The following is a 27,400-nucleotide window of genomic DNA, read 5'->3' on the forward strand; positions in this document are numbered from 1 at the left end:
ACACCATCATTTCTTTTGCAAATAGCAAATTGCATGGGGGCTAAAAGGAGCTAAAGTGATAAAGTCAGTTTATCCAATGAACCCTGGAGGTCACTTGGGCTGTTTGTATCAAAAGCTTATTATCAGGTCAAAAAGAAATTCCTGCATCGCTTGGCTCAGAGAAATTTCCAGAGGAATATTCACTGAGCGAAGAGACTTGCCAGTGCTTCTCAAAGCGTTAGTGTTGCCTTTGCTGTCGCTTTCCTTGAGAGCATTTACTTTACGTCCATTCCTCCAGACACATCTGTCATTAGATTATTAGGTGTCTTTGTTGAAGGCAATAAAATAAGACTGAATTGGCTGGATGGAGGAGTGATGAGCGGATTTTAAAAGCCTGACATGGACGAAATTGTGAGCACATCGATCAGAGAGGTGGCAATGCRTGGTAGCACTGTGTTCTCCGCTGTGACTTTGCTTCAAGACACAAGCGGCTTTGCTTTAAAACAGCAGACGGGCTCCTGGTCAGGTTATCCCTTCTGCACCCTTTCTTTCCTTGCAAAGTGGAAACTGGGCTTGACTTTTGCATATTTTTTCAAAATCCTTGACTTGGGAAAAAATTCTCTCTCTCTTTTTTTTTTCTTTTCTTTTTTTTTTTGATCAAGGCATGATGGAGAAGGAAAATGGCAAAAAACTCTGTGTCTGTGGTGGCAGCAGAGCCAGGTCAGGGCCTGCCTGTGCCCCTCGAAGCCCTCGGACCTCTGCAGAGGCTTCAGGAGTTTAAACTGGAGACTCTCGTGAGACCTTTCAGTTTATTCAGAAAACAGGACAGATAAAATGGAGGAAAACTGTTTCCATAAAAGCTTTTGTCTTCTTCTCCTTTGCCCCTCCGGAGTGACACTGGCAGCTCAATAGGTGGCACTCCAGGCCCAYGCCCACCAGGCCACCTGGAGCTCTGCAACCCATCCTGCAAAGGTGAACGTTAGCCAAACACCGGCGCAGGCCGTGGATCTTCATCCTCCGAATTCTCCCCTCCTGCTGCAGGCTGGCCTGGATAAATCACCTTTCTAGTGTTCCCCAGAGCGTGTGGCCATCCTCTGCGGTGGCTGCGTCCACCCTGGCGGTGGCTGCGTTTCCGCAGAGGATGAAGCTAGTCTCATCTTCTGCTTGTGGGTTATTTTTTTTACTGCCTCCTCTTCCTCCTTGCCCCTCAGTATGAACACCTGACACGTGGGATAGGCCATTTTGTCATTGTTAATTGGCCTTGGTGGGACCTTTACTGGGTTTTATGTGCCAGGTATTAGGTCCTGTGCTTCAGCGCTTGCCTCTCTTAATAGTAATAAAGCCTGCATGGTTTCTGAGCGGTCCGTTCAACAGCACGGATACGTAACCTCTCCTGATCGAGAGTCTTATTACCTGGAAAGTGCTGTCTATAAATAGGTGTTTGTCTTAATTTTGGGGAAGGGATAAATGAGGGAGGTTAAGTATAATACCCTAGCAGCAATGCTTGATTCCCAGGCTCCAATGGCATTTCGTACGGGTCATGCCTCAAGCAGGGTGACACTAACTGGCTCGTGAGGGCAGGGACCGGCCAGGCACCACGGCTGCCTGATGATGCTGATCCTCAGGAACTGCTATAATAATTCACCGGATGCTTTTCTAGTGCTATATCCATCAGATTAATATGCAGRGTAAATGACATTTAATTGCACTACATATACTTCCCTGCCCTCCTTGGCTTGTGCCTGCCTCTGGGGCTGTCCGGCTGTGCACCCCTGGTAGCCCCTTCCTCTCCGCAGCAGCTTTGGGGTGCAATGGCAGTGGAGCTGGAGTGAGGTTGCTGTCCCCTGCGAGGCCAAGGAAGCAGCCGTACAGGGCCTGAATGGTGTCCTTGGGCTCAGGATGCTCCTGAACCTGCCGGCGTGGGTGCCTCCAGGCTTTTTGAGCTGCTCCCAGCTTTGGCAGCATCCCTGCGTTCGGCACTGGAGCCCATTCCCGGGTCTGCAGTTGCTTCCCAGCAGGTCGTGCTCTGAACCGTGGCTGGGAGGGAGCCTGGTCTCGGTCTCCGTGTCTGTGTGTCCCTGTTTGCAGCTGAGCATGGAGAGCTTCCACAGAGCTGCTTTCACAGGGTTACTAATATTGAGCACCCAAGAGAGACTCCTAGTGCCAGCCTTCTGGGATGATTTTTGAAGCCTGATGTTCGTATTCAATAGTTCTTAGGAACCACTGCCAAAAAAGGAAAAAGCTGCCCAAAGTCTGGATGTTATGTAGACATTTTAACCCCGGCGTGCTTCCCCTTTGTGTAGCCTGTGCCTGACGTGTGAGCCCCTGGCTCTGGGGGTGGGTCCTCGCTACCCGGGGAGGAGGGTTGAGAAGGCAGAAGGTCTAAGGTTTGTCACCYTCTCTTTCGGGATGCCTTTGAGTTTTGCCGTGCATCTCTCAAGAGCTTCGTGGCTGCCTCTTTCCGTAGCTCATGGGAGCGTGCGGGTGCCTGCTTGGCCCGTGCTGGCACTGGACAGGGCGATGCCTGCTGCAGCGCAGAGCTGCCGCACCGAGCTGGCGCCGTCCAACCCCAAATCCCTGGTACAGCTCTGCCGCGGCTCGCCGCCTGCCCCTGCGTGGAGCTCCTGCTCGCGGTGGCGGGAGGAGAGACCCGCCGCTTTGTGCGCGGCAGCGGCTGTGTTTGCAATCTGCTGGCGAAGCAGTGCTGGAGCTGCTGCCACGTGGACTGCTTTCCTGCCCCGGGCTGCCGAAGGGGCCTGCAGCAGCTGGTTCCCATTGCCGAGCAGGAAAGCCGCGCTCTGACAAATAGACGTATCGGAGGGACTGATGGTTCCCAGGCCTCCCAGGCCGGCCCGGTGCCCCGGCAAGGTCGGAGTGGCCCTCRCCAGCCCCACCAAGCAGAGGAGGTGCATCCCGTGGAGGGCAGCTCTTTGCAAGCTCTCCGCGGGCGGCTGGAAGAGATAGGCTAGCCAGAGGGTGAGGGAAGTCTGTGCCCTGCCCCACGCCTCGCGTCCTGTGTGATCTCAGGCCAGGATTTTAAAAGGCTAAGTCGCTCTGATTTGATCCTGTTAATACAATGCATAAGTGGAGCCTTTGCATTAGTCGTTAGTGCAAGGCCAATGCGAGGCCGCTGCTGCGGCGGTTCAGCTTTGCGAGGGCCCTTCCACGGTCCTGTGTGCGGCTGAAGGCGAAGGCTCTGCCTCATCCTCGCCCACTCAACACCCGCCTGGGGCTTGGCGCCTGGGCTTGAGCAGGGCTGGAGACAGCTCCTTCTGGCAGCTCGTGGTGTTCGGATGGGATCTGACAGCAGTTCCTGCATTTCTCCCCTCCTACTCCCTAAGTTTAGTCTTTTGTTTCTGCCGGGATGTTTTCTATACAGAGCAAGATGTGTGTTAGACTTAAAGGCATCTATTCCTTTAACGAGGTCTAGCTGGAAAGGGGAAAGGAGGCTGCATGAGTCATACTTGGCCATTCAGGTCTGAGCCAGGACATGATCTAACAGCTGCTGGCCCTCAACTGTTAATCTGGGATGGGAACATCCATCAGTAGCCTGGGTGCTTCCTTCGGGGATGCGTTGTGTCCCTTCTGACAGACTGCAGCTCAGAGCCAGCAAGAGGAAGGTCTGACACCATAATTCATCAGGTTTCCTTAGAAAGATTCCTGGCTTAGGAGATTTTGAGGTTTTTATTCTTATCCGTCGTACTGGGGGAACTCTGTGTGCTGAAGGGACCAAACAGAGCTGTGGGACCTCTGTGATGAAGAGCTGGAGCAACTTCGAATCTCATTTGACTTCATCTGAATATTTCTGCACTGTACAGTGGTGTCCTGTGCTTCCAGGTTGCTCACTGCAGCATGTGGTGCAAGTGATTGAGAGAGGTGGTGTCGGATCCTGCATGATGCTGGATCTTGATGAAAGCAGAGGTCTCCGCTGTCTCTTTCTAAGYGTAAATTGGAAAATCTGTTCTCTGGAATTTCAGTGCTAACTCGGTGATGTTGCATATATCAGTCAATCTCTTTGTCTCTTAACTATATGGGGGGGATGATATTTGAATTTTAGGATGTTCCTAAGGCTTCCCAGGTGGCCCTTTGTGTGTATCGGGGGTATTGTGTTTTTAAAGCACATTAATCTTTGGCTAAGAAGTTCCCTAGGATTGTTTTTAAGGATATGAGCTTCTGTGTCTGCCACCTTGGGCTTTTTTTGGTGTTGTGTTTATATGGATTTGCTATTCTTCTGAGGTTATTTTCACGTTTTGGACTTGGACTTTGCTGGCAGCTTGTGTTTATCTGTGCGTCCTTTTAGATTCGAGACGGAAAGTTAGGCGCTCTGAGTAAGATGACGTTATAGGCAGCGGGCTTGCTCTGAGTCCCGGTGCTGCACTGCTCCGCTCTGCTGTGCTGACACGGGGAGAGTCTGATGCAGTTTTGAACACATATGAGGTACGAGTGATATGAAGGGCAGGACAGAGAAGTTTGTACTCTGGGTTACATTTCTGTGATTGAAGTTTCTGGGCTATGGGGGTTATAACTTCTCTGAAGAGACAGCGCCTGACCTCTTGGTTCCCACATGCATTAGATTATTAATCCTTGTGTGATGTGTTGTTAATCCTTGTGTGATGGAGGGGAGGAGCAGAAATGGGGTTATAAGGCTCRGGGAATATCTGTGTCTTTTGAGAAGCTCGGATGAGTGAGAACTAAATTCAAAATCCTATTTGCTGTCTTTCAGCTCTGAAAAGATCTTTTGAGGTCGAGGAGGTAGATCAGTCTTCAAATTCCTCCACCCCACAAAGACGGACCCCAAACCCCCTCCTCAGATCTACTGTGTCCAGCTCCACACAGAAGTTTCAGGAACTTGGTGCCCGGAATTCGGAGTCATCTGCCAGGCATGCAGACCCAACAAGCCAAAGATCACCCAAGTCCTCTCTGAGGAGAGTGGAGCTGTCTGGACCCAAACTGCCTGAGCCGGTGTCCAGAAGAACAGAAATCTCCATTGACATCTCATCCAAGCAGGTGGAGAACTCCACTTCAGGGTTATCAAGGTTTGGCCTCAAAAGAGCAGATGTGCTGGGGCATAAGCCTCCAGAGCCCACCCCAAGAAGGACTGAAATCACTCTAGGCAAGCCGCAGGAGCCAGGTCTCCGGAGAGTGGAAGCACCGGTGTCAAAGATTCCAGAGATGCCCCAGCGGAGAGCTGATGCAGCTAGTGCTCCTGTGCCCGATCTGGCCACAAAACGAGTGGAAATTCAGGTAGCGAAGGCTGCTGAGGTCCCAGCCCCGCCAATTCGACAGATGGAGAATTTGGAGCCTTCTCTAACCAGCCAGCCTCCCCCACCAGAATCAAAGCCACAACCTGTGGTGATCGAAAGTCCACCAAAGACAGAAGAAGGTGAGTACATTTCCGGGTAACTGCTTGGATAACACGCTGGCTAATGCACCTGCCGTTGTTCCTTACTGGTTGATAAGAGCTTTTGCAAGGACTTTGAGAGGCGTGTGCCACTAATGGTTACTCTTTCAGCTTAAGAGGTGATGTCTTACAGTGCTGGCACTGCAGGATCTTGAATATGTGCTCGGGGGCATCTAAATACATGTCTGTTATGCTTGGTTTTATGCTGGATGAAAGAGCTGCCAATTTGAATAAAAGTGGTACCAATCCTGTAAGAAACAGAATGAGAAAATGGCAAAAGCCTGAGTGCTTACAGAAAAAGACATTTCTGACATTTCTATTCACGTGTTCAGACTCATCTGCCTATATAGTATCTCCTGAAAAGCTTCTGACCTGCTGGGAAACGTGGTGGTTGTAGAAATGATGTTAGGAGTGTTTGTTAGTTTATATTGTTACTTACAGTTGGGGGGCAGAAGCAGCCTCTTCATAAACAAGAGTCAGGATTTTTTTTTCCTTCTGGCCCCAGAGACAAAGACTAGAAACATCGTGGACTAGAGCCACTATTAAACCGGAGCCCTGGCTTATGTTAGCTCTATCTTGTTTTTGATTAATCCTGTATTAGACGTTAAAGCTAGCTTCCCTCCCCCACCAACCATCATTTATTTTCCCTAACGTTTTAGAGATTTTTCTCTTCTAGCTCTTTAATTATTTTTCCATTCCCCGTCACAGAATAGTGCTCACCTCTACAAGGCATAATGTTAATTTAGAGGCCACGACCTCCATACTCCATCCTGCACCTCTCCATGCACACACCAGTGTATTAATTAGGGGATAGAGGGCTGTTGCTGAGACATGACCTTGGGAGGTCTTTGCCTGGCCAAGGAGTTACAGCCCTCCCTTCCCTCTCCACCACACAGATCTCTGGTCCAGACCAGAGTTAACCAGACTTCCTTACAAGGCACTGTTGGATCTTTGCAGCTCTTCTATCCAGTTACTGTGTTTGGTTTGGATAGTAGTTGAAGGTGGCTGAAGCTAAAAGCAGCTCTTTCTATACTACCATCAGTCTTTTTGGCCCCAAAGCTTGCTCTGTGCAAGAAGCATCTCATCTCTGCTGTATCTCAAAGAGTTCCCTGCTCAGAGCTGTTAGATGGAGCTGTTTGTGAGAGGAAGAGCTGCCAGTGGTGGCTACTCAAAGCTCTGCTTTGGAACTGGCTTGTACCCATGCTCAGTCTGGTAGGCAGCTGCTCCTCCTCCCCAGGTCTGGTTCTTGCCGTGGCTGGTTTGTCAGTACCAGCACCCTGACCATCTTGTTGCTGTTATACCTATCTGTGGAGACAGGCACTGACCCCAAGGACTGGTCTCAGTTTGGTCTTCCATGGAAATCAGCTACCACTATGCAGTGCAGATGTTTGACTAGCCATGAGTCTGCCCATCAGCAGTAAGTTAGGCTGGTGCTCTGCTCTATCTGATCTTCACTGGGAGAGCAGTGGCACAGCATCTGCAGTYGTAGAGCTCTGTGACCTGCAGTCATAGAGATATGAAGCCCCCAAGGAGGCTGTGTTTTGGTTTATGTATTCTGGTAGAATCAAATCAAGTGTCAGTGGTGGAACTGATATTAGACCCATAAGACATGAGTAGGTTTCTCTAACCACAAGCAGATGTGGCCTAGATATTGCTTTTCTGAGCTGCATTTTAAAGCATGGAGAAAAGTCTCCACAAGGTAGCAGATTGGTTTAACTCTATTTGGGCATGGCTGAAGTGTAAGGGCCAGTACAATAAGTATGAGGGATTCAGCCTGTACATCCTTTGCAGGCTCCCTGTCCCCAAATGAAGTGTGGATAATGTTCAGGGGGCCGATTTTCTGTCTTGGGTGTGTGCTTGGCCTTGTGCTGCTGGGTTGGGGCTGCTGTGCAAAGCTCTGAGCCACAGATGGTTGGGCACTCTAWGGAGAACAGAAGACCATCTAAGCTGCTGAATCCCAGGACAGCTGCCCATGGGGATAAGGGAGGGGGTCTTTGAATCAAAAAGGGCTCCAGAATTCTAGGACAGCTGCCAGGGATGAGTTTTACCAAACAGCCCAGCTGTCCAGGGTCTGAATTACAAAGCAAGACAGCTGTGCTCCTTGGTACTGGTACAAAGGGCGCTTTCAGTTGAAATGCATCCAAGAAGAGCCAGGAAACAGAACTGAAAGGATAGGAAGGCCTCAGGCTCTCTATTTCTCCTCCTCAACACACGTGAACAGCCCAGAGTTGTTACAAGAGCCTGTTCCCCCTTTTCCTGGACATCTCAAACCTCCTCCATCACTACTCTTGCATGGGACCCCATTTTGTGGTGTTCCTCCTCATGGTCCACAACTGTTCAAGCCCTGCCAAGCACTTGAAGGGTGTCTCAGCTCCTGGCTGGTCTTAGCGTGGGCAGGAGTTCAGGGAGAACAGATCTCGATTCAGCCTGTTTCTGCAGGTCCTGACCCTGGCAAGCGGAGCTGCTGGAGTGGGAAGCTGTGGGCTGCCCAGCATGACAGGGGACACAGCTGCAGCAAGGTGCCCTGGGGCCCGCAAGTTCTTGGTGATGTGAGAGCAAGGTGGAGAAAGGCTGGCCTTTCTTCTGCACTCTTCAGTTTTAAAACCCCCTGCCAGGGCTGGGCAAGTGTGAGTGGGGAGAGTGCCAATTTGGCTACATCACGGCAAGATGATTAGCAGGGGCTGCACACGCATGGAGACAGAAGGACCTGTGATTCTCCGTATCAGGAACCCGTGTTAAAGAGCTAGATGCCCTTCAGCAGGGGTCACAGGACTTAGGGAAGAGTGCTCAGCGCTTGTGGAAACAAAGGAAAGAAGATCCTCAAGATCCCCAATGAAAAGCTAGTGAGGACCTCTTCCCTGGGAAAAGGGTGAAGGCAGGCAGGGAGGTCTTCTCTCATCTGTGTTTGAGGAGAAATCCTCAAGCTGGAGTTTTACTTGCAATAGGAGGAAGTAGTTGTAAAGCTGCACATGGCCCTTACCATGTACGGCGCAAAATAGCCGATGGGAAAAACAAACTTTTCCCATCCCTTCAGGAACTGTAGAATGGGAGGATTTACGCCAGAGGTGAACCTCTCTGTGGCTTTGAGGAACTTTGATTTGGAGGCTGATGACAGCTCAGTGATTCAGCTCCTTCCAGCCCCCAGGAGGCGAGGAGAGCTCAGTTCATGGAAGGCAGCATGGGGCAGATGCCTGGGAGCACTGTGCAGTCTCCTTTGGGCTTTAGGCAGCTGCTGCAGGCGACTTGGCATCACTCTCTGGCTGTGCTGCAGTTCTGGCCTCATGGCAACCCCAAAAGTGAAAACTTTTGCTCCCTAAGTCATGTAACAGAAGCAACATGCAGCCTGAAGTCCTGCTTCCTCTCACTGCCAAGTGCTTCTAGGGCTTGGGTCACACCATGGATGCTCAAGTGATGCTGGAAACTCCTTGCTCCTATGGCCCCTACTGCTCTCCAGCAGAAACAGATGAGTAGAGGAAGCAATTACCAGTTTCTCACTGCCTCCAGCTCCTCATTGCATCTAGTCCCTGCTGGGACTTGCCTTTATTTCCCCAGAGCTCCAGTTGCCAGTGGCTCTGCAGTGCTCCCTTGCTGTTAACCCTTTGTCCCAGCCTGGCTGCCATTGCTGAAGGTATGCAGGAAAACTTTACTGAAAGTATGCAGGAAAGCGTGTTGTGCAGGAAGAGGCCAGTTGGAGGAGAAGAGCAATCACTGTGAGCTCAGCAGTTCAGAGCAAAATACGAGGGAAAGGAATAATCACAGTACTTGGCTTCATTAGGGTTGCCGTGGCCAGTTGCTCAGGCTGAGATCACTCCAGAGCAGTGGTTCTCAAGGTGGGAAGAGTGCAGAAGGTATCCTAGTGGGGCACGATAATTAAAAATACAAAACAAAACAAAACTTGTTACTTTCGTTTTCGCTCTTCATCTCTTTCCTACACTGCTGCACATCTCAGAGGACATTCTCTGCACTTCTGCAGCTGTGTAAAAGAGTTTAACACTGAGTTAGACCACTGGAGTTAAGGAGATGGGAGACAAAGTAAATGCTAGTGACCTCTTTGCCAGGTAAATGGAGCTGAACCTGAACGAGGGGTGAGATGTGCTGTAGCACTGTACCATCATCCTGGGCAAAGTAGGGCTTCCTTCCCCCAAGGACATCCAGGCTCTGCAGCTAGGTCAAGGYAGTGCAGAGCTGGACTTTGGACATGAGAGAGTGAGGAAACAAACAAAAAAAAATTTCCAGGAGAGGCTATGTAGACAGGGGATACGTGGTCTTGGATAAGAAGGGTAGGACTTGGTGGCATCTGGTATTCAAGGCCATGGCACAGGGAGCCAGCTAGAAGTTGAGATGGAAGCTGTGGGGCTGGAGGTAGATCGGCTGTGGCTGAAACTGGCTTTGCTAGACAAGTACTGGGATGGGGAGCAGGCTAATATGGTTTATTATATAGGTAGGTGTGGAACAGATAAATTTGGAGCAGGAATATGTAATGGCTRTATGCAGGCAGACAACAGGCAAAGAGGAACAAGAATCTCAAGCAATTAAAAAAAAAGAAAGAAAAAAAGAAGGTAAGGGGAAATGCTGTCTGAGAACCTACTGCTTCAGAGACCCAGGGTGGTGCCAGCTGTGGGCAGASTGACCTCATGCTGTAGGACTTCACTCAAATACAACTACACACAGCATAGTTACCTGTATCTTCCTTTTATTCCCCTTCCACATTTTTTTATGTTGATTTACTGCTTTGATAGCCATGCAGCATGAGGTTGGCTAGGCTTGGATTCCCAGAATAGGTAGCAAGGATACAGAGTTTTTCTTCCTGTTTTTCTAAAGTCCTGCCAACATGATGCTACCTTAGCCTAAGGGGATCATCCCAGGGGAGGAGAGAGGAGTTGCTTCTCAGGAGCTTTTCATTTTCTGAGTTTTGTGTTTTGTCAATGCATAATGAAAACAGCAGCAGCCAGCTCTTGGATGGCAGTAACCTCGCTGGAGCTGATGGTGTGGGTAGCAGGCAACTCCCAGGCTCTAGGGTGCTGGCCAGGGAGGAGCTGAGGCTGTGTTCCTCCTGGGGACAAATCTCCTGTGACCTCTTGGCCTCTCTGGGGCACGTCTGAGCATGGTGTGGAGATGCCCACACTAGCTTGGCTGAATCTGATTACTCCAAATAGCACTGAGCAGCACCCTGTAGAGCCGGTAACTTGCGTCTGGAGGGTGATAGAGCAGCGTTAGCATGGCTGAGTGCCTGAGCTGCCTGGACTTGCATCCCAGCAGGCATTACACACTGATACAGCACACGGCTTGGTGTGGGGACTGGAAACACATCTTTCTCCATCATCCTTAAAGACCTTGCAGCAGGTGGGCTCCTGCCTTGTTCAGACTCCATCTTCTCCTGCTCCTACCCCTCTTCCTCTGTGGTCCAGTCTGGAGCAGCATCTCTGCCTGAGATGTCCTCTACCACTCTGAGGAAGGAGGGCAACCACATGAGCCTCCTTTGCTTCTTCCTAATTCCCTTGGGAGAGGTGGATAACCACCCTTAGCCTGGAGGTACCTCCTGGGAGTAGGGACCCTGCAGCTTTCCATTGCAGGTCTTTCCTATCTACTTTGGRGCCGAATGGCTGAGTAGCTTTTGCTCTTTGGATGACATTTGCATCTGAGTTGCTTTGGCAGACTTTACAGAGGGAGCTGGGCTAGCTGCTGCTCTCGAATTCACTTTTCTGTCATCTCTGGGACACAAGAATGGAGACTGAAAGAGGGGGGCGGAGAGGAAAGGGGACTTGGTCTGTGAGTACGAACTACAATACTTCATCCAGGGACATCTGCCATCCTTTCACAAAGGAGGGATTTTGAGGGCTTCCCCCTGGTCTGGATGCATGACAGGCTCTTCGGGAAGAGCCATGCAGAGGCCACTAAGGCTTATTCTGCAGAGCCCTCTCGCCTGGGGGGTGATGTGCCAGCTGCCGCTGAGAGCTGTGTATGTTGTCACTAAAGCYGGAATTTTGTATGCTCTAAAAATACTCGTGTAAATTCATGTGTGTGTATGTATATTCCCCATAGCATACATGGATTTGCAGGCACAGATCTGTGCCTACGCTTGGTGGGAGAACTGCAGAAATATCTAGAGCCATGTTTCTCCTTGGAGCGACACCAAGTAATGAGCTATGCCCAAGAAGGGCTCCGCGTTTCTCAACCACCATGTTGCCGCCTTCTGCACAGTGCATGGACCTCACAGGGCGCTATTGCACAGAGAAGAGAATTTTGAAGCACTGGCTGGTGCGTTACTTGTGGAATAAACATCATGCTTAGAAATGTGTTTAAGCACGTGGAAAAATTGCAAGTTTAGGAGTGTTCCTTGAGGGCTTATGAATGCAGTAAAGCATCRCTATTGACAGCGGCTCATCCATGTGGAAGAAGGTCTCGTGGCCCTGTTGTTTCTCAAGCCCACAAAGGCCTGAGTTGAGGAGGTATTCTAGGGCCCCTGGCCCCTTCTCAGTTTTACCCCAGTTCCCCCAAATATGAACTTGTTTGTATTGGCAGTTGAGGCTCAGTCCTAGGATCTCAGGTGGCAGGTTAGAAGTGATCCCAGATGAACAAAAGCTCTTTTGATCTGATGGTCCTATTGCCTCCAACGTAAGCTCCTGTGCTCATGGYGGGAGCCAGGCGCGTCCCACCTCTCCAACATCGTGGCTGCATTCCTGCCTAGACCCATTCTCCTGCTCTTGGCAAGTGCTAGGACCACAGTTCTCCTTCCTTGTGATATTCTCCTCTCAGGGATGCTCTTTAGCGTGGTTAGATAAATCAAGGCAGATGATATATTGAATAATGGGAACCTTCACCTAAAATGGGGATATGACCTTCCTCTGCAACAGCCTTGTCTGGCCTGGCAGCCTGGAYGAAGTGCGTCTCTGCACTGCTTGACTGAGCCCTGTCTGAGTTTCCAGATTTTTTGGACGTCTGTTTGTCCTATCGCTTCCTCATTTGAGATAGCTGTGCAGAGAGCCAGGGATCTCTCAAAAAGCAACGAGGTCTCCACTCCTGTTTCATGGAAAAAGCAGAAGAGCAGCAGCAGAGTGAAGCAATTAAACTTTTGCTTTTTTTTTTTTTTTTTTTTTTTTTGGCCCCAGATCTGCAAACTTTTATTTTAGAGCTTTTCTATTTTTTTGCTCAGAAGGTCCTTTAGAGCTGTGTAAAAGAAGCAAAGCAGAGCAAGCTTTCTGGTCTGCAGGAGTCCCTGCAAAGGATCCCCTGCAAATTGGGGACCGGCTGTGCTAAGGTGCGGTGTGCTCCAGCCTCCGTGTAGCACAAGCAGCTTGGACATGGAGAAATGAAGGAGGCTGCTTGATCACCGGGAGGTCTCTCTCTCTCTCTCTCTCTCTCCCTCTCTCTCTCCCCCCCCTTTTTTTTTAGAGGGGTTTGTTTTTTTCTTTTTTTCATTCTGCAAGGGCGAAGCCGTCTGGGGAATTGGGATGCCTCCGTGTAGCTAGGGGTTTAGAGAGATTTGGAAGACAATTAACACAGCAACTCTACCCGCAATAAAACGGGCCAGGCCTGTGCGGATAAACAGTGAGTAATCATTTCCAGCTCCCTGAGCTGCACAGCAATTTAACTGCACAGAGAGATTAAAGCTGTAGGGAGACATTTCCTTAAAACCAGCTGACACATTTGGGCTAGATTATGGGTAGTCTTTTTTTGTTGTTGTTGTTATTTTTAACAGGAAAGTGCATACAGCCTGAAATACCAAACAGAGAGACTGAGCCTGAGCGAGAAGCGCAGAGAGTCCAAATTCTTGCACTCAGGGCAGGTGCCAAATGTGAGATAATCTGGAAAAATGGAAACCTCCAGTGACTTGGAACRAAAAAGCGAGGGTGAGCCTGCGTGCGCGGGAGAGACGAGCGCGTCCCCGTGCCGYGGCTGTGCCTGCGCCAGGACGCCGGCTGAGCCTGCCTGCCAAGGAGGCCCCGGGCACAGCCGCGCAGCGAGGGTAGCTGAGGGGTACAGAAACTTTCTGCTTTTCCCCACCACGCTCTCTGTGCCTGGCTGTGCAGGGAATGGTAGGGGTAGCGCATATATTTTTGGATATTGGGAATGGCTGCAGAGGGATGAGGTGATATAGGTGTAGAGTATTATGGATATGACCCAGACCGGGGTGTCTTTGAGTCTGCCTGCCCCCAAATCTCTAAAGCAGGCTGCGTTTTCAGTAGCCAAGTGCTCAGCACAGGCAGCAAAACTCACTTGAGATATAACGTAAATTAATTTGTCTGGTCACATTGCTCTTTATAGCTAAGTTAGGTAGCCCAGAGTCACTCCTGAGGTTGCATTTTGTTATGGGTTCAAGATACTTGGTGTTACTGACATTGCAGAGTTGCACTGTTTTTATCCTCCCCTCTGTTTTTGAGTAGGAGCCTGGGCCAAAACTCCAACTTTTGTACTTCTCTAGCAAATTCACTTCTTGTTCTCTCTTTACTTCATGAGACAAATGCAAATGAATGGAGAGTTTGTTTGCCCTGTTGGAAGTCCCTGAGGGCCTGTAGTGAAAGTGGTGATCTCACCAATGGAGATTCATTATACTAAGTACTAGTTTCCCATAGGAAATGTTCAGGTTCCCCCCTTCKCTCCCTTTCCTTGCATCATCTGAAACCGGAAGGGGGCTAATCCATGGATGCTAGACTGTAGGGGCCTTCTGGCACTGGATTTAATGACCTAACAGATCTCTTCCATATCTAGTGTGGGTCTGTGGACCAGATTGTGAATCAATGTAATTGCTTCCAGAAAACTGCAGGAAGCATGTATGGCTGAATGCATCTCTGGAAAAGTCAAAGCCTGCTGTTCCCAGGCAGAAGGTAACAACACYGTACATCATGGCATCGTGCTGGAGCGTTGGCTCTTTGCAGGCTTGCAGGGCCTGTGCTCACTGTGCCGAGGTGCTGCGCTCTGCTCAGGTACAGGGACCTGCTCTTTGGCATTGTGCATCTCCGCCGACCCTTAGGCTCATGCAAAACTTTGGCCTCCAAGGAGGCCCCAGGCTACGAAGACCCTTTGCTGCTTTGGGGAGTGTAGCAATGAACATCTCTGCCTGTCGTTCAGTTTGCTTGTGTGTGAGTGGCAGTGGAAGGCGGTGGGACATGTAGCGCTGTGGGAGGGTAAGTGGTGTCGGGTACAAACCAGACCGAAGATTTTCTCTGCTTATCTTGTGATAAACACGTCTGGAGCCCTGGACAGGAGTGTTCTGGAACACAATCCCGCCTGCTAACTCCTCTGGCATCTTCAAGCTTTCTCACGTTGAGGTTAATCATCCTGCAGGCTGATAAGACCAAATCCGTTATCTTGGCTAAGATAAAGCAGCAAGTTTGCTTTGATCTCTTACAGTAAGGCCTGGCCATTCATTTTGCGACTTCTTTGCTGTCTGCCGGGGGGAGGGAAGCCATGGCAATGGTGGTGAACCTTCTGCAGTTAAGAAGTAGTTTTCTTCTGAACTATTTCTAGATCTCTGCCCCTGCCTAAGATGTTTCTGTTGGCCAGTAGTTGAGGGGACACCATAGGTTGGGTACAGTGCCAACTCTATAAACTGTGTGAGAAGACTTGAACTGAAGTGAGATTATACAGAGATAACTTTGTTTTGAGAAGATCAAACATTGTTGTGACCAAAAAAAGATAGCTTGACAGCAGGCCAGTTGTGTTCTTTACTCCTCCAGCAAACAAACAGACACTTTTGTATTGTCCAAGATGTTGCAATGAAGTTGAAGTGAATGTGGCTATAAATGGAAGAAGCAGCTCTTCTTGGATTAGAGCCTGTGCTCAGACTGCCCTGGGCCCAGTTTTTCTTACATCTGCTATAGTTTCTAAAGAAGAGACTTGGGGAGAGGGCTGCCTCTTTTTAGGTTAGTTGAACTTGGGGCATTCGTTTTGTGGATCTTCTGTAATGAGTCTGAGTAGGAGTTCCCCAGATTTCTGTAGAGTCGCAAAGAGTAATATTTCACTCCCTTGAATTATTTCATTTTACTTTGGCATGAAGATAGCTCAGGACATATCAGAGACAAAGCTGGACCAAAGAGTATGGTCCAGAGCATTTTGCAAACAACAGTTTGCACATGTTTATGTGTATATGAAAAGCAAAGAACATAAGCCATACAAAGTTGCTGTGACTGCTCAGGCGTGACAGCATGATTTTTTCCATTTGCTTAGGCCTTCCTTCACTTCGTTCTGTCTGCAGTTTCTTCTGAAGAAGTGGGTTGATTTTTGCCCAGCAAAGGCAGTTCTTATTACAGGAATGAGAAATGACTGAAGTGAAGTATCTGTCAACATCTTCACATTTGAAGAGTTCTGATACTCTAGCAAATATGAATATAACCTTGGATTTATGTTTCAACTTTTCAACCCAAGCGATTGTGTCCAGGCCACGTGGAAGTGAGCTGGGTGATCCTAGCAGCCCCTGTATGTTCTGTGAATTCTGCATGTGCAAAGGCTGACTGTGGTGCACCTCTATCATGCGTTCCTTGGCCAGTGTTTCCAAGCGGTCTGAGAAGTATTTAGTGGGAGCTGGGTACCTACTCCCTTTTTGCCTCTTTGAAAATTCAGCCTTTGTCTGCATATAAGCAAGACAGACCTGCGCAGGGAATGTTTCTAACGTATCCTCAGCAAACCCGGTCTCTTTATGTCAAGTTGTTCTGCAGTCCATTCACTGTGGACAATTATTTGCTTAAGTGCATGGGTCAGGCTCGCTTTGATGCTTATCGATAGCACTTTATTTATTTATTTTATTTTACAATGGCTATATCTTCTCCCCTTTCCTCCTCCTCTCTTGCCATGCATTGAGTGGAACAGACGTTCCTTCCCTCTCTCAAAGAAAAGCTTAGTTTGAGGAGATTTCAGGCAAATAAGATTAGATGGGAATCCAAAAGGGTACAGTGCCTAGGAGGAGAGGGCAACGATAAAAGTTAATGATTCATAACCTGTTTAAAGAAGAAAGCTTTCTCAGTTACAATGGTGTCATAGCTTAGAACTGGTAAATGTGAAGGCGTTGCTTTTAACTCCAGCATGAGTGCACTTGGGTGTATTTCATGTATGGCTGGTGCATCTGGAGGGATACCACTGGTATTGCTTTACTCCACTTGCACTGGAACCTCTGTCTGTTTGCTTTCCCTGAACATTTTGCCTCTGGAAGGGGGTTTGCATTTACTGTGCTTGCATTTGCTCGTATTTGGGAGTCTGTGCTGCTTTTTACTAGTGCACCAAAGTGATGGGATCCTCTGAACCCTTCTCTGCAGCTCTGCTACATGGAAGTGTAGGATAAGTCTATCATTACAGTCTTGGAAGCTAAGACTGTGCAGGTTCACGTTCTTACGGTGTGTAAGTTACTATCTCCCATTGTATGCATGATTTAACAAGTTCATTGGCAACTCACGTGCATTTGTAGTGCAAATAGGTTCAAGGACTGTGAGCCTAAAATCCAGCATCTTCTGAAAAGACAACAAAAGATTGGATGACAGTATCCCAGTCAGGATCCTGGCCTCACTCTTCCCTTCCTAACCACCCTGGGCAAATCCCCATACTTATTCCAGTTTCTCCTGCTGTAAAAATGAGTTGGAGGATGTGGTGAGAGGACTAAGGTTCAGCCTTGCAGTGAGTCTTTTCTCCTTCACGATTCTGCTGGTATTAAAGAAATTGTTTTGGGGCAGAGTCCTGGTCATTGCATCACGGCTGGGTCACTAAGGATGAGAGAAGCTGGTCCGCACAGCTTCCTGAAGTGGTGTTAAGAAGAGAGAGGTCCTGAAGCCATCCAGGAGGAAACAGGATGTCAAACGCTTGCTCTATCAAAGCCCTTTCCAGTTTGCTCTGCAGTTCTGCTCCTCAGTCTGCTTTCTCCAAACTTGAAAACCAACTAGGAGTCTCTAGAAGGCCATGTGTTTAGCCATTTATTTTCCTTTTTCTTGGGTTGTCTTGGACTATTAGGTCACAAGGATCTGTCCAGGGCTAAGGTTAAATCGTTTGTGGTTTCCAGCATGCATCGTCGTGTGCAGCCTAGACTTAGACAAGAACGCTTGGACAAGAGAAGCAGATGCAAGAGTGATGCATGTGCAGTCACCAACTGAGTGGCTGCTCAGGAGGGGGTGAGAGGCAAGGGGCATGCGGGGCCTTTGGCGTGTCTAGACTGTGTTCGCTGTGAGCAGCACTTCCCTTTGACAGGATCCCTGTTCACCCTGGAGAGCTGCCCACTCAGCCCTGCTTTCTTCCATACGCAGCTTCCTAAGTCGAAGACTGTTCCTGTGGGTGTGCAGGGCAGCTCGTTAACTGCCTGTGCGCCAAAAGAGAGGAGTCTCCATACTGAGCTTAAAGACGAGGTCGTGTTCTTTGTGCCCTTCCTGAGGCTGAGGAGGTGCTGAATGCACAGTTACCTTCACAGTGCCCTCCCTAGAGATGGATCAAGGTGCTACCATCACCCATACAGGGAAGAAACTTTCAGAGGAGATCTTGGCTGTGTTAAGARCAGAACATCCCTGGGGCTGCTCATGGCAAAAGTTGTGATCTGACAACTAATGTCAGTGGGACCAGGTCTTCACTTCACTTAACAACATCGCTGGCTGCTATTGCYGCATGCTATTGCTGCCTGTCAGAAGGGTTTACTAGTTCCTCAGAGCCCCCGGCTTTTTTTTCCTTTTTTTCCTTTTTTTTTTCGATTTTATTTCTTCCTTCAGTGCTCAGAGAGAAACATGATTAGTGAAAGTTTCTAGTGAAGGGAAGGAGAACATTGTAAATCCTCAATCTTACAGTGAGAAGCTTGGRAAAAAGTAACCTCAGTGACCCAAAGGGTTGCAAATGCAGAGTCAGGAGAAAATACCTGAAGTTAGGAGCGGGGGGAATGAGGATTGTGGAGGTAACCTGTGGGTCGATGGGGAATGGAGGAGGGATGTGGATGCTGCCTCCTAATTTCTGAATGATGAAGATTGCTGCAACTGAGATAGGTGGAGTAGATACTAGTGGGGAGTTTGGGATACTGTTTGCCTAATGTCCTCCTCTRTTTCCATCTTGTACAGATAGGAAGGAGAACAGAGATTACCTTGCAGTTGTCAAGATTTCTCCTGGGAAAAAAGAAGTAGATCTGAGCAGTTTTGCAGATAAAACATAATTGTTTAGACAAACTCTGGCTGAACTCACTTCCTCCTGCAGCCCAGTGTGCTGATAAAATGGGAATGGGAGTGGGAGAATGAGTTCACAGGCTCCTAAGGCCTTCCCTGTGGGTTGCACCTACCCTGAGATCCGGTGCCCACCCCTTTTTTGTGGCCTTGAAGAAGAAGACAAGGTCATGGCTTAGCACTGAGAGTGGTGCTTATGCCAGTGATGGTCTCTGGGTTCTTTCTTGCTCTGAAATGCAAGTGGTACCTCAGCAATAAAGCATGTTAGCGCTGTAGGGTGGAAACATGAGTGGTCTTGGTGGGTGTTGGTAGMTCAGTTGTAGTTAATTTTGTGGCTTGACCTTGTGTGCGGTTTGCTAGGCATTCAGTGAATTTTTTATGTGATGTCAGGGTGCCACTGTCGTTCAAGCGGCTGCACCGGCCATGCTCTCTCCAAAAGCCCTGGCTGTATCTGGTTGCCATGCATCTGGGCAGATCAATGCCCTGAAGCGGTTCCTGTTTAAATGCGTGAGAACGATAAGACAAGCAGAGAGCACGTCTGATACAGCCGCTGGAGAGGGAATGGCAGTGCTCTGTATGGCTCCTGCTTTTGGAGCTGCGTTTTGGAGACCGATTAAATCCAAGYCTGCCATAATGCTGATGTTCCTCCTGACATCCCTTGGGGAATCACTCATCCTTGTCCTACTTCACGTAGTAAATAAAAGTTTATTTACAGCTTAGGAACACATGCCCTGAGGTTTGGAGGTGAAAGTTTCCTATGCAGCCCTCTGGGATTTCCTCATTGCTACATGGCTTTATTTCTCAGGCAGGAAAATCTTGCAGAGGGAGCTCAGCAAAGCAGAGACCTTTTGCACGGACCCTGGGCCTTTGCTTTGTTCTGCCGTAGTAAGGTGATGTGTCTGTGCCAGTCACCTGGAGAACAGGAGCTGAGAAGAGATTACCGGTGCTTAAAAGCAACATGCAGGCTGGAGGAGCCATATGAGAGAGGGTAGGTGAGGGGCTGCCATCCRTCTGCCTTTACCCCTCGGTCAAGGGGATCCAGCAGCTGCCCAGAGCCCATGTTTGTGTTAGGTTCTGGGGGATTTGTATTCTTTTTTTGTCTTTTCTTTTTTGGGGGCTGAATCTAGTCCTGGTGCCAGGTAGCTCCCTGGCTGTACTCCAGTAGGCTCTTGCCAGAAAGCCCTGCTAATCCCAGAGTTTTGAGCAGCAGCATACCCTGATATTCCTGCCCTGGAGCTTTCCTCCTCTGGCTGCAGCACCCCATCTCTATCAGTAGCACTGTGGGTTCCCTTCATGGCTCTTCTTCTGCAGGTCGCTGAAGTTCAGACATTACAGTAAAACCAGCTCCTTATTTAAATTCCTGTTTGAGTAGAGAAGAAGGAGATAAGGAGCACAGAATAAAAAGGAGAGGAGCAAAGCCAGAACAGAAAAAAGCYCTTTGATTCCTTTCCCCTGTGCTCCTTTGGTGGTAGGTGAGTGAGCTGAGCCCAGCAGGGAGCCACGCTCCAGCAGCCAAAGAGACCTGGGGGTTTAGATGCTTCTTCAGGGACTATTGAGTAGTCCACAGTGTGGCCTATAGTAACARCCAATCTGGTAGTCTAATGGGTCGATTTGTGCTTTTCTGATGCTTTGGYCTTTCTGTATTTTAGCAGCACTGGTGAGGGAGATGAGACCTTTTGGTGCCTGAGTTTTCAGTTGGGGTCTGCTTACCCTCCTGATGTTCTTCACCTTRCACTCGGATGGGGTGCTGGAGAAAAAAAGCACCAAGCAGGTCTTTGTTCCYGCTGGAAAGGATGCTTGTGAAGGCAGGATGGGACTGTAAACCCCAGAAAGCTCAACTCAGTTACCCAGTAAGCCAGCTCCTTCTCCCCACAGAAGCCTCTTGTCAGAGCTGCAACATTCATTGAGAAGCTGTGGAGCTGCCAACCTGCCAGCCGCTGGGCTGCAAGCTCTGGGAAGAACTGCAGAGCTGCCATTCAAGGGGAGGAGAGCTGGTGGAGGGACAGGAGTGTGATAATGTTTAAAACTGCATCTAGGTGTTGTCGGGCTGCTGTTCTCCAGGCAGAATGGTTCTTGCACTGATGTTAGTGCTGTATCTCCTCTGCTTGGGAGTGCAGATCTAAAGCAGTTGCAATAGCAGAGGTGATCCTTTGGCTTGTACTGTACACTGCATTTCTCCTTAAATACAGAGTAGGYGGAAAGAAGATAGATAGTTCCTTTTTGTTTATCACTGCTGTGTAACAGCCTGCGTTCAGCACAATCTCCTGCTGGCAGCCGTTCTTTTGGCCTGTTCTGTCAGAAAGTCTCTAAGCAGTGATCTGCAAATTCCTCCTCTCCGGAAAAGGAGCTTTCTGAGACGATGAGCAGGGCTGGACTCTCCTTCTGCATATATATGACCTTGGGCAATGGGAGAAAGGATGGGGCTGAGCTGTGACCTCCTCCTTGCTAAAAGGGTAACTCAGAGATGGAGCCAAGCTCGAGTCAGCCCAGAAATGTGGTATCTGCAGGATCAGAAGCAGTGATGAGTTCCCATCTCTGTCCTGGCAAAGACAGAAACCACTTTTCAGAGCTTCAGGGCCYGCGCATTTGGCCTTCCTTCAGCTTGGAAGACTGGGAAGAGTCATTCTGGGGTTATCTCAGCCACTTGACTGCTTTGTAGGACAGWCAGTCTATGGGATAGTCCTTAGAAGAGCAGGAGAACCAAAGCCATCATTTGGACTTCACTGAAAGAGCAAAGTTGAGGAAGCCTCAAATTATGGGCTGCAGAGACAAAAGAAATATTGCTGTGAGTTTCTGCTGGGACCATTGCTGCATTCCCAGGGGGACAGAGAGCACTTTTTTGAGTCTCTTTTTTTCTTTCTCATTTTCAGGCATACAAAATTTATTTATCTCTCCTATTGCCCACTGCTGTTGCTGCTTCATTCTAGCCCTGGGGCAGTGGGGACTGGATAAGTTTCAGATACTGAATTTTCTCTCGAAGGGTTCCTCCTCTGTTGCAGTTCCAGCTGCCAGGCTTGGTTTTAAAGCAATTCGTACCGAGGCTAAAATATTTGAAGGGCAAGCAGTGCTGTGCAGGAAATGGCTTAAGCTTCCGGCTCCCGAGATGGTGTGAGTGTTAAAACAGAACTAGAGAAATATTAGACATCATACATCCGGTGTAGCAAAGGAAAGTGACCCCAGGGTGATCTGATGGAAAGTCCATACCCACCCAGCTGCCTGCGCAAGACTGTTTCCTGCAGGCTGGAGGCAGGACGAGGGGTTGTGCTGGTTCCCTTTGGAGTGAGAGACCCCTGGGGTTTTCCTCCGGCTGCTTCCAGCTTTGTAGGGGAAAAAATGGGCAAAWTGTTTCCTGCTCCGCTCAGTTTTGCTGTGTTTTTATTTTGCATGAAGTGTGTCGGGCGAAGTAATCAAAAGTAGAGGCAAAACATCAATAGAATGATCTTTCATCTGAAAATGAGATTTTGTGTCAGATTTGAAACAGTGAACAGAAATGTGTTGTTTTTTGATGAAATGTTTGCTACTACTTCATCTGCAACCAAAAGGGAAGGCCTCTAGCATCCCCAAATGAAAGGTGAAGGTACAAAATAGATAGAAGATCAGGGTCCGGGTCAGTCCAGTTAGTTTGGGGCTGGAGCAGTACCTTCTGCATCTGTCAGTGGAAAGCAGCACTGAATTATTGGGTTAATGAAAGGCAAGTAAGTTCTTCCACCCCTTTTCCAGCAGGAGTGGTTTCCTACTTCGTGCTGGCTGAGCACCATCTACCTGGCCAGGCAGGGAATAGCAACTTACTGTCTGTCCATCCAAGGCTAAGATGCACTGAAAGTAGAAGGGAGAGTAGAGTATTTGTTTTAATTGAGTGTGGGGATCAGAGACCTTAGAGGGGAAGGTAGGAGTTGTTGCAGAGCAGGATAGTTCATGCTGGTAGTTAGGTGRCAAATGTTAAATCTCCAGAGAAGGCACCATGCCATAATTCAGCTAACTGGGTATTACTACACCATTATGGAAAACTTCTCCAACTCCCAGCTCGTTAGACAGAGCACAGGGATTGAGCTAATTTCATTCAAAATGCTATTAATAGGTTAAAAGTGGCCTTGAAAGCATTGTTATGTGGCTGAGAACACCCAGTTGCAGCAGAAGAATGAGTCTGGAGCTGCAAAGCTGGAGGGAGGGCACGCGGGGTATGACCGTGGTGCCTTCAGGGTTTTTCTCTACGTCATCCTGAGCCAGAGTCTGATCTCGCTTGCGCTGGCTTTACCTTAATAGCCATTGATGRTCATGAAATGGCTGATAATGGAAGAAAAGTTAGGCCTGTTATGCCTGTACTGCAGACCTGAGTCACTTTGGGGTGCGTCATTCCAGCTACAAGAGTAGAAGCAGAACGTGTGGGTGTCCTTGGGCAGCTTTAGCATGAATGGAGCATTATGCTGCACTCAGAACATCCTCTTTTTTGGCTTTCGTACTTGACCCCTTCTCTTCCTGCACTGGACTATTTCACATGGCATATAGAGAGCTTTGACTGCTCCACGGGAGAGGAGAGCAGGAGAAAGGAAGTAAGTAACATCCTTAGCAAGACGTTTGATGCCTGGGAAAATCAGTAATGCAGACTGCTGACCTTTCCCCGTGGCATACATCTCCCTTCAAAGCACGAGCAGCACCACCCTTGGGGCGAGGGGGTTTGCTAGGCATATGCTGTTAGTTTTCACAGGGGTTTCCACAGGGCGCTTTTCCCCGGGGAAGCCTGCGTTTTAGCGGAAAAGCTTGGGGGAGGGGAAGGCGAGGCTGATTGAAGTCCTGAAAAYGGTTACAGATGGCTGCAAGCTCTGTGCACAGCCCTGTGCTGCTTGGGGCAGCCCGTCGGCGGTGTTCGAAGGCGCGACACCCGTTGCCCTTTGCCAAAACGATGCAACTGGTTAAAGCTTATGGGGTGGGATGGGGGTTGGGGACAGCTTGGTGCTGGGGAGGTCGCACGGGAGCAGGAGCGGACGGGGCGCAGCAAGCAACGTGCCGGAGCTGATGCCACTGCCGTTCCAGCGGGACTCGAGTTACTTACCCCAGTGCGTGGGGGTGACGAGCCATCCCCACGCTCTGTGCGCCCAGGAGGGGGGGACGCGGCTGCTCATCCGGGACGGTGCCGCGTCGCAGCCAGGCGGCCCTGAGCCCCGCTCGCCCCCATCRCGCGGCAGAGCCGCTAGCGAGGCAAGTGATCAAAGCAGTTAGGAGCACCCTGGCGCGCGGGGCTCCGCGCTCCCTTGGAGCGACCGCGCGCGAGAGATCCTCCCGCRGGAGCACCTCCGGCCGGTCCGGCGATTCGGCGTCTCCGTTTTSTGCTGAGCAGCAGCAGCTAAAAGGCGGCTCTCCAGGAAGGAGAGAGCTCTGCTGCATGCACTGCTGTGCAGCAGGTTTATTTTTCCTTTTCTTTCCGGCTGACCTCTGCCGGCACCTTCCGAGGTGCAGCACCAACCAGCCCCTCTACCTGCCTTCCCCCAGCTCGCCCTGGGGGCCGCTGAGGTCTGCTGGAGCAGTCRGAGATCTGGGGAACCATTTGGAAAGAGGTTTAAGAAGGAGGCCTGCACACCAGCGGTGCTCCGACACTGGCCTGCACAGCTGCAGCTGGGGCTGAGGTCCACCAAACACAACTTAAATCTGAAATGAGTGGGTTTGCATGACCCCACGCGTGGCTGCATGAGGTGGCCTGCGGACCTTCCCAGGGCAGTCGCGACCGGGCCAGGGACTCAGGGACCTGCTCGCAGGGGCAGTGGGGAGCATGCTGCGACCCAGCCTTCGTCCTCAAAGGATACCTTTTTGCTGCAGGCCTTCCTGAGCTTTCGGGAGGTAGCACTCCTTGATCCTCAAACTCAACCCCTGTGAGATTCAAAGAGAAGAAACACGTTATTTTGGTGCCTTTAATTTGCATTCTTGTTTCTCCTCCTCGAGGCTGTACTTATTTCCTCTTTCTGGCAGGCCAGAGGTCTGTGAAAGTAGTAATAACTATTTAATGATGCCATCCAGAGCCACTGGGCCCATGCTCTGAGAAGAACGCTTGTGAGAAGAGGTCAGCAGCAAGCAGCCACTGTCTTTTTGACTCTTCTGGTAGCARTAGCAATGCCTAGTGCTTAACCCCTCTTGTATGTGCTGGAGCCTAGAGTTTAGGTACTTTGGACATCTCTCATTGGGGTTTGGGGAGCCAACCTCATTCAGGAGGTCTGTAACGTGGACCTGAACACTGCTACGGCACAGATCTGCTGGGCTTTTGACGCTTCAGACCAATGTCCCTTCTTCATATCTATGTTCATTGTAAATGGCTGTTAGGGGAAAAAARTTACTGATAAGTGGCTGGATTTCCAAAGGACAGCACCTCCTCCTTCCTTGAGCTTTGGTGATTGATCAGGCTGTGTTGTTGCTCTTCGTGGCTATGAAATGCTCCCTCCTCCCAGGCAAGACCCTTGGAATGTCTCAACAGCAGTTGTAGCAGCCAAAGGGCTCATGTGGCATCAGCAGTCGGCTCTGCTGCCTGAATGGGGACAGGCAGTCCCAGTTCCCTAGAACTGCCATCAGGCCTTTTTCAGCAGACTTTCATTGTGTTGGGGGGACATTAGGACTTTTGGTGAGAGGCCTTTCCAGCAAGTGAGTTATCAGGGCCACAGGAGCATTGCATTGGCTTTTTTTCCCAGCCTTTCTCCCTGCCAGGACCGCCTCCTAAAAATCCCTTTCCTCATGTGGTGTAGCTAATATATAACCATGGCTAGAGCAGCTTAACGTGTTCAATATCCAGGCGGAATATGTTTTTTTTTTGTGGGTAGCAGATTTCCCTGTGGTTAGGCCAGAGGCACAGCTGAGGTATGACCATTGCTGTTTTCTTTTTCTAGAAAGGAAGTTTCCACCTTTGCCAGTGCTCAGATGCTCCTACACTCCAGCTCAGCTCTTGGAGCCTGCTGAGATTCTGCTCCATCAGCACCGAAATAACTGAATTCCCCTTTTGCATGCAACTAGTAACAAGTGTCCCACTTGCTGGCACTGACAGGGTGATAGGGGAAGAGGTAGGTCCGGGCCCCTGGTGAAATGCTGAGGTCAGCAGTGCTCCCTGCCCTTGGCTGTGTGAGACCTGTACCCTGCAGAACTGAAAACCTCAAACCCAGCAGCGGCTGTGACCTTTAAACGCCCACGAGCGTTGCAGACTGAAGCGTTGCCTCTGCCTGTATCAGCAGATCGGGTCTCGGAGCCAAGCTGCTTCCTAGAGTGAGATGCAGTTTTGAAATGCTTTTGGGTTGTATTGGCCATTCTTGTTTGACTGCTGGGGTGCTGGAGTAATGTTCAGCTGCTGCTTTGAGCCAGCCTTGTTGGAGTGAGGATTTGAGGGGCTTGCAGGGACTTGGTGCCAGCCCTGGGCCTGCCGGGGGTACCCATTGCTGTGGGCCAGCGGGTACTGCCTCCCCTTCTCAGGTGCTCACGGGGGTTCCTGCAGGGCTTCCAGTGTGGAGCATCCCCAGACCCATTCCTGCAGCAAGCTTCAAGGCCTTTCACTGAGAGAAACCACGCTGGCTGCCCTGTGGGTTTGCATCTGGGAGATTTGCTCTGAATATGTACAGCTGAAAGAGTCTCCTTCCAGTGGATCCAGACAGAYGTGTCAAGCAGGATATGCCATTCCGATAATAGGTTTGTGGGTGCTGTAAAGCTGAGAATTAGGTTCAGCAGAGTCAAAGAAGTACAAGTGATCCCCAAGGTCAAAACGTGAAGCAGGCATGCATAGTAAGTCTGAAGTCTAGCTCCACTTTCTTCTCAGAGGCAACTGTCTCCGCAACAACTTGTGATCATTCCTGAAAATCCAGAGAGAACTACTGGTTTGAGTACCTCAGCTTTCCCCTGCAAATGCAACCACCTGCTTCCCTGGCCTCCACTGTGTGCACATCGGCACGGTGCTCTTGATGCTGAGCACCAGTTTTGCACTACATATGGAGGGTGGTGGTAGCGATGAGGAGCCGTAGGTTTCATTTCCCTGCTCTGCTCCAAACTACACACCAGATCATGGTACAGGTCTGTCCCTAAACATCTCTAAAATATTGATGCTTCTAAGTACATACTGAAATCACTCAAAGAGAGTTATGTCTACCAAAATTGGAATCAGGTGTCTAAATAACTTTTTGGATATATGTCTTCACCCCCTGTGTCTCATCAAAGCACTGCCCTATATACAACAACACTGAATGAACAAAAGCATAAAAAGCTATCGCAGGCTGTCATGGTGAGTGGCGTAGGTGGAGCGAGTGTGGATAAGGCGAATGCCCTGCTGGAGAGGATGGTCCTGGGGAGCGCAGCTTCCTGATCCAAGCATGCCTGGCCTGTTTTGGTGCTCTATGCTGAGGCTGCTCAGGAGAAGACAGTTTGGAAGAAGTCAAACCACTYATTTCAGAAAGAATATCAAATAGCCTGATAATGGTTGTAATTTGCAGCACCTTTCAGTCTATGGTGGATGCAAGCCAATAAACAAGAGACGGAAGGACCTTCATGTCTAGGTCTTAGTTTTTCCATTCTCATGCATGGAGCTAGGCTGAGAGTTGAGGTGTTTTGAATTGCTCTGTAGTAACTTGTTTCTGAGCATTAGGCATGATGTTTGTGTGGCAACAGGAAATTATTTCTGCTCCCCTCTTGCCCTTTTATTCCTTCTCCATTTATACTGGTTCTGAAGAAAAAAAAAAAAAAAAAACGCTTTGTAGGATAGAGAGAGAATCAGATCTCCTATATCCTTAAGCCCCTGAGCTGAAGCTGGAGCTACCACGCCTATCCTCATTGGCCCAAGCAGTGTGGGTATCTATGGTTAGAAGGGTTTTCCCCAGCCCATGAGATTCTGTGTGTTAAGTGGCATTGCTCTTCTTTAGAGAGTTTTAGAGCCTGGCTTGGTGTCAAGGTA

At 49.5% G+C, this 27,400-nt stretch overlaps 1 protein-coding gene across 6 annotated transcripts in view; it reads left to right on the forward strand.

Moving 5' to 3' along the window:
- The window catches only part of SEPTIN9 (septin 9), a 166,921-nt gene that overhangs the window by 89,726 nt on the left and 49,795 nt on the right, over positions 1 to 27,400 (forward strand). For all 6 annotated transcript variants that reach the window (XM_085304414.1, XM_085304415.1, XM_085304418.1 and 3 more), the window contains one exon: positions 4,703 to 5,362. In XM_085304414.1, coding sequence (XP_085160540.1) covers positions 4,703 to 5,362 — 660 coding nt within the window. The remainder of the gene's footprint in view (positions 1 to 4,702; positions 5,363 to 27,400) is intronic.

The sequence above is a fragment of the Rhea americana genome, unplaced genomic scaffold (assembly GCF_003343005.1).
Source record: "Rhea americana isolate MKP2758 unplaced genomic scaffold, rheAme1 scaffold_21, whole genome shotgun sequence".
In the NCBI taxonomy this organism is placed as follows: Eukaryota; Metazoa; Chordata; class Aves; order Rheiformes; family Rheidae; genus Rhea; species Rhea americana.